Here is a 7,573-nt window from a genome sequence, read left to right on the forward strand (position 1 = left end):
AATGATCCCGAGAAAGAAATTCTTTTATTTCATTGTTATAGAAATAGGAACAATCGTTTTGCAAAGCTCCTACATCACTAAATAGTTTAGATCCGGATCTGAATTAGTGTCAAGCGCCAAGTCGTTAAATTGAAAAAAGTTAAATGATAGTGATTCAAAATTGTTTTGATAATTAGAATCCATTTTTAAAATTTAAATAACTAAAATAAAAGAATTCATTTAAAAATCGCGCGTAATAAGTTTGTTGTAAATAACTTTAGCAAATTTACCTTTGGCTCTTAATTCCTTTGCTTCTTTAAACAACTTTTTCCTAATTTCCGTTGTTCTTTCGCTAAAATCTTCATTAACATATAGTTTTTCATTTCAAAGTTTTAGTTTGATAAATTTTTCAAAAACTGCATTTCTTTCTTTGTAATTAAGAAATTTGACTATTATTGTTCTGTTCTTTTTAACTCTTTTTTCATTTCTTCCTATTCGATGCGCCCTTTCAATTTCTAAATCATTAGTAAAACCAAACTTAGATTTTAAGATTTCTTGAATTTTTCTCTCGCTGTCTTCCCATGATTCGTGCTCGCTTTCTTCGACTCCATTAAACCTAAGATTATTCCTACGACTTCGATCTTCAAGTTCGGCAAGCTTGTCTTTCACATCATTGTCTTTGTCATTAAACTTTATGTTATCTGTTAGTTCGACATTTGGAATTGCGTTTTTTTTCAGTTCTTTCAATTCAGCTAGAGTAGTTTCATACTTCTCACTTACAAAATCGACTGCCTTTCTTAATTCCTTCATTTCATTTTTAAGATTTTTATTTTCTTCTTGCATATTATTAAATTTAATTTCCATTTTATCAAATCTATCATTAAAAAGTTTTATTTTGTGTTTTCATGTATCTCCAGTAAATCCTTTACATTGGTTGCTGAAAATTTCGCCATTTTTTTTTTTCCTTCGATAAAAGAATACGTCCGTTCACGATCGCGGTTGGTTTAATTGAATATATATATATATATATATATATATATGTATATATATATATATATATATATATATATATATATATATATATATATATATTATATATATATATATATATATATATATATATATATATATATATATATATATACAAAATAGAACAATAACAAAAAACTGGTCTTTGCTTTTACGGCAAAAAGGGGCAATAAGATTGTTATTAATTTGAAGATTATATTTGTTTTTAGGTTTCATACAATAAAGATTTTGTAATACATTTGGCAACAAATTTTCTCTACATTTAAACATGAAACATAAAATATTAAAGACATTAGTTGATATACATTTAAAATATTCATTTATTTAAAAAGTTGTTTCGCATGAAAAAACCGATTTTTAAAATTTATTACGCGAGCCGCGTGTTTCTGATGAAGGTAAAAAGATTTTAGCTTTGTTCTATAAGTGCTTCCCCATATAATATTCGCGTAGTTTATATGACAATGTATAAATGAATAATATAATTGTGTTAAGTAGTGTTAAGTAGTGTTTAAATAATATATTTCTTGCTTTATAGAGAATTCCGATGCATTTAGCAATTTTATTGGAAGTATCATCAATATGATTTCTTAAAGAAAGATTTTTATCAATATATACTCCGAGAAACTTAGTAGCTTTTTCTCTTTATTATTATATTACCAATTAATCTGCATTTATATTATCAATTATAAATTATATTATCAATTAATCTTATTATTATATAATCAATTAAATAATCTGTAACCTTTTTCCCGTTACCCAAAACTACCCTAATAACACAAATCACGTACTTTTTAGTATCAAGTCTCTGAGTAATTAAAACTTATATTAAAATGTCATAAGTTTTTATGAAAGAAACACTGTTTTTTTTACTGCAAATACAGTCGAACATATTTATAACTCAATATTAGTCTATAAATCATGTCTCAAAACCTCACCTTTAAAAATGATAAAGTTCAATCTATTATGGAGAAGCTAAAGATCCAAATGTCAACGAGCTATTGACGTATGGTTTTTTTATTGGTTTATACACCTATATACTTTCACTAAATTAAAAGATATTGGTGGGTGGTTTTGCCCAAATGAAGATATCTTCAATTCAAATAATAGTCTCTCGACAAAAAAAAAACTGCTGTTTAAATCGGAAGCTATATTTAAATATAATTTCTAATTTATTTTCAACATGTGTGCCCGATAGGTGCTCTTGTTCTATAGAGGCCTACAATTTTTTTTATTTTACCACTTTTAAGTTTACTTAAAAAGTTGTTGACCTTCAATATTAGCAACAATATTTGCGTTTAAAATTCGATCGCATACAGATTGGAAAATAGAACCTTTGAAAATATTTGGTTGAGAAAGCCTAAAGTGTTTTCAGAAATGAAAAACGAAGACTACTTCAAACAATTATGATGCAAAATATTCTCGATGAAGTTGTCTCGATTTCGCTAGCTTTTATTTTTACAGGTTTGTGATCTTTTATATATATATATATATATATATATATATATATATATATATATATATATATATATATATATATATATATATATATATATATATATATATATATATATATATATATATATATATATATATATATATATATATATATATATATATGTCTGTGTGTGTGTATTTAGCCGTTTAAATAATGCTGCAATACCAAAATGTATAAATAAATATTTACATCGCAAAAAGAAGACAAAAATAGTCTTATCACTAAGCCCCGTAGTTTACATCGTATTTTTACGTTATAAGCAGTTGTTTTATAAGATAAATATTTTATAATACCATTACTTTAACAAAATATATTTTGCTAAAATATATTTAATAAAAATATATTTTGTTAAAATATATTTAATAAGAATATATTTCAATTAATTTTATTAAGTATATTTTATCAAAAGCCAAAAAGCAAAAAAAATATGACACAATTTAATAAAAGAAAATAAAAACCTCAAGGTGTACAAAAAACAAAACAAAATTAAGTATAAGAGCTGCTTTGAAATAAAGTTATAAAAAGAACTATTTGTTAAAGTAATTTTATTGATTGTTAATCAATAATTATTAATAGGATTAAGAGTTATTTTTTACACTGTTTAAGTTAATAATAACAAGAAGAGAAAAAAGCAAACCAGGTGGCTTGTTCGCATAAGGTAAATTAAGAAGATAAATAAAAAATAAAAACCAGAAAATAATAAAAAAGAAGATAAAAATAAAGTTGAAAGAAAAAAAAAGAAAAATTTTTTTAGAAATAACTTAATTTATTGTCAATAGTAAGAAGTTTTTGTTTAAGTTTTATTTTAAATCTTTCATCCAGATGAATGAGAATCTTAAACAGTTTGCACTATGCCAGTTCCTGAATGAAGTTTATTATTTTACAAAAATAGGTAAATTTTTACCCTTTACAGACAATCTTTTGAGCACTGTATAGACAATAGAAAATGCAAAATAAAAAAAAAATTTTAAAAGCTGAAATTTTTAGTACCAAGTTCAGTTTTTTTTTGTTCGTTTGTTGCCCCTATTATTTTAGCGCGCGAGGCACGTATGTACTTTTTGCCCTTCTCTCTCGGCGGCCATGTGTGTTGTCGACAAACTCAAGTTGTTTAGTAGATCTTATCTAGTGACACATCAGTATAGGTGTAGTTTTTTTTGAAAATTTTTTATCCAGAACTGTTAGTGGATCTTCAAAGTTTATTTGATTCTCGATAACAAATATGACATCTAGCTTATCTGCGTCTGTTACGTCGGCTTTTATGATATCTTATTTTTCCAGATTAATTATTTTTCCCGGTAACAAAGAGTTTTAAACCAATAGATTTCCTTATTGACCATTGTAGCGAGTTTTTATATTGACGACTCAACTTTATACTTTTGTCTTGACTTTTTGTCAAGACAAGAGCATTTCAAAAAGTCTCAAAAACCTAACATCTGAGATAAGATACGAGATTTAGTAAACTGAAAATAACAGAGCTTAACATTGGTCAGGACCATTTTACATTTACTTCATGCAATTATAAAAGGACATTTATTTTTTAGAGAGATATTCTTGTAAAAAAGATGAAAAAAAATTATTATGGTTTAATTAAGCAGCTGCTCAAGATGGTGAGAAATGTGGAGTTGAATGAGGTTTGACTTTTGAAGAGACGGAATAAAAGCTTCCAAGATGCACATTTGTGCATAAATAATATGGATATAAGCATATATTTTTGCTATTTACTTAGATGCTGGCATAGAATATCCTTTTATACCTGTAAAATCTTTAGTATTTATATGATGTAGTATTTGCTAAAAAAGAAGATGATAAGATGCATATGTGTTGTAACAAGACAAGAAAAGGAGCCATAATCTTAGACAGATTTAAAAAAACGTTGTTTCTAACAACGTTTGTTAGAGAAGATTAAACTTGATTTAGGTAATTGATTTAAGTATCAGCACGTATAGAGCAATTGATTTAGGTATCAGCACATACAGATCGATTGATTTAGGTATAAGCAGATTCAAGATAAAATGGTAGTGGTAGAAGTAAGAAAACTTGAAAAGAGTGCCATACATATTGTATGAGTGAGCTTTAGTTAAGGAAAGAAAATGCTCTTGATTGTTTATATTAGAGAAATAGCATAAAAGAGGAAGGCTAAAGCCTAATGATGATGATGACGGTGATGACGATTATGTTGATCATAATGATGTTCATTCATGCATATATATACAAAACATAACATGAATTCTGAATTTAAAAAAATACCTTATGATGCAAAAATGTTAATTTAGCTCCGGTCACAAACCCGGCCCCGACCCCGGCTATATTTTATCAAATTTTTTTCTACTACAAATAGCACGGAAGTTTTAAACAATTGTTAAAAACAAAATTTTACAAAGAGAGATTTTCATGTAGAATTCAAGTTAAACTATTTTAGTACTAAAAAAAAAATTTATGTTGATAAAAATTTTTAAAAAAATAAAACAGCAAAACATGTTCATGAGGGGTGTTCAAAAATTATGTCATGAAAAAATTTTTACTAACAAATAGGCAATTTTTTTCGGACTATAATAAAGAAATGAAAAACTGTTTTTCGTTTTTTTTTTAATTATTTTTTACCTCACCCTGGCCTCATAAAATTTTCAAAAAAACTTTTTTTTTATAAATTGTATAATATACTGGTATTGTTTGGGAGTATGAAAAAAAAGTTTCACAGCTTTGTTCTATTATTTCAACTATATATTATAGATATATTAGAAAAAGTTTCACAGCTTTGTTCTATTATATCAATTATATTTTATTTCAAATTAAATACATCAATAGAAACAATATAATAATATGTTTAACTTAACTAAAATTAATCGATTTCAGACTCCGGAATATCTTCTTTAATTTTCCATTTTTTAATTGTTACTCTTGAGATATTTTCTTTAATGTAAACTAGCTTTTCCATTGTTTCTGACTTTAGAGGAGTTCTTTTGCAACTGACAATATTCCAGCTTGTGAAAATACACGCTCAAATGAAGTAGATGAAGCAGGAATGCATAAAACCATTTTCGCTACATTGGAGAGTAGTTGTAACTGTAGTGAATGAACCCTCCATTACTCCAGAATGTCATAGCTCTTTTGTGGGAACCCCAATCTTTTGTAAGCATCTAATTCTGCATCAAAAGGGTTTGATATTGATGTGTCCAAGAACCCAAACTGTGGACTGTCATGATTCATCATTTCAAAAAGGAGCTTTTCTGCTGGGGTAAGTTCTTTGTCTGGAGATGGTGCCAAAGTTTGTTTTGAATGAAGTGATAAATCGTCACCTGTTGCACTTAGATTCAATTGTTTAACTGTTTGACACTCTTTTCCAAATCTTGTCAATAAATGAGGTTTAAATTTTGGGTTTAAAAAATTCGACAATGAATTGTTGGTAATATTAGAACCATAGTTAGGGAACCTTTTGTTGAGATTTGCAAGATTTTAGAAACAAAATCAGCTGTTGTTTTATCATTGGCCAAAATAAAGTTCTTTATTTTTTCTTGGATATCATATAGGCCAGGAATTATGAGATGCCCTGTGGGTCGTTTCTCTGCAGAAATACACACTGAAAAATCACTGATCACTTTTAAAATTGAAACAATTTTCTCAATAACTTCAAATTGTTCTTGAGTCGGAATGATTGCCCTCAAAATGTCATCAGTTTTTAAATTACTAGCAGAAATAATGTTACAGCCTTGTTTAAGGTGCAAAATTGATTCCATGCACATTAAATTACTGTTCCATCTGGTTTTACACGGAGTAATGATTTTATTAAAGTTGATTTTTTTTGGTTATACATTTTGGCAAGCATTGATAATTCTCTGTTGACTTGCAACTGACTTGTGCGTTCTTGTTGCCAATTATCTACAGGCCTTAAATACATCTTTAACTTCCTTGACCGCTTTGAAGCTTTCGATAACCACTAAATGCAGTAGATGTGCTGCACACGGTATGTTGCTGCTAATTGAAGTTGATTTTTTCATTCCTAAAATAAAATAAAAATGGATTTGACATTATAAAATAATTTTAGTACCCATAATTCAACATTTGACGTTTTTTTAATGACATTACGTTTTTTATTGTTGATTTTTTCTAATATTCTCAGATCGAGCAAGAATCCAAATTTTTCATTAAGATCAATGGGCATGGTTTTGTGCCACTACCACCTTAGGGAGAAAGTGCGGAGAGTTTATTCAGAGTTTAATTAGAGTTTAAACGCAGGCATTGTATGGATTAAATCATGAACACTGTTTGACAAACAGTAAAGAAAAATTAAAATAAGACTTAAAAATAATAAAATATAAAAAAAGAAAATTTAAATTAAGAAAAACTAAAATGAGACTTAAAACTTATCAAAAACTTTAAATAAGACTTGACATTTAATATACATTTTCACTTGTGTTTATAAAAACTTTTTGAATGCTCAGTAAAGCAGCAGTTTATTGTTTTCTTTGTGGCAGTAAAACTCCATCTAAAATTTATAAAATTAAAGTAAAAATGCAAAAAATTCTTTGGCGGAGGGGAACTCACCGCCACGACATTTTTTTGGATGAAGTAATGTGGAAACATAGATAATATATATATATATATATATATATATATATATATATATATAAACATGTATGATATGTATATATATATATATATACATATATATATATATATATATATATATATATATATATATATATATATAATATATATATATATATATAGACATATATATATATAGACATATATATATATATATATATATATAAACATGTATGATATGTATATATATATATATATATATAGACATATATATATATATATATATATATATATATATATATATATATATATATATATATATATATATATATATATATATATATATAGACATATATATATATATATATATATATATATATATATATATATATATATATATATATATATAAATAATAAAAAAAATACGATAATTAAAAAAAAACGCTGTAATTAATAAATTTTTTTTTAATTATTCGTGCATAATGTTTTAAATTTTTCGATTTAAAATAAAATGAATGAGTTTAT

The 7,573-nt window shown here is 25.7% G+C and overlaps 1 protein-coding gene across 1 annotated transcript; it reads right to left on the reverse strand.

Annotated features, from left to right (window-relative positions):
* Positions 1 to 363: 363 nt before the first annotated feature.
* On the reverse strand, positions 364 to 5,539 carry LOC136090027 (uncharacterized). The gene is made up of 2 exons (XM_065816131.1): positions 5,475 to 5,539; positions 364 to 853 (listed from the first exon to the last, which is right to left on the reverse strand). Exons 1-2 carry the CDS (start codon positions 5,537 to 5,539, stop codon positions 364 to 366), a joined length of 555 nt encoding a protein of 184 aa, XP_065672203.1.
* Between the last annotated feature and the right edge of the window lie 2,034 nt (positions 5,540 to 7,573).

The sequence above is a fragment of the Hydra vulgaris genome, chromosome 13, assembly GCF_038396675.1.
Source record: "Hydra vulgaris chromosome 13, alternate assembly HydraT2T_AEP".
In the NCBI taxonomy this organism is placed as follows: Eukaryota; Metazoa; Cnidaria; class Hydrozoa; order Anthoathecata; family Hydridae; genus Hydra; species Hydra vulgaris.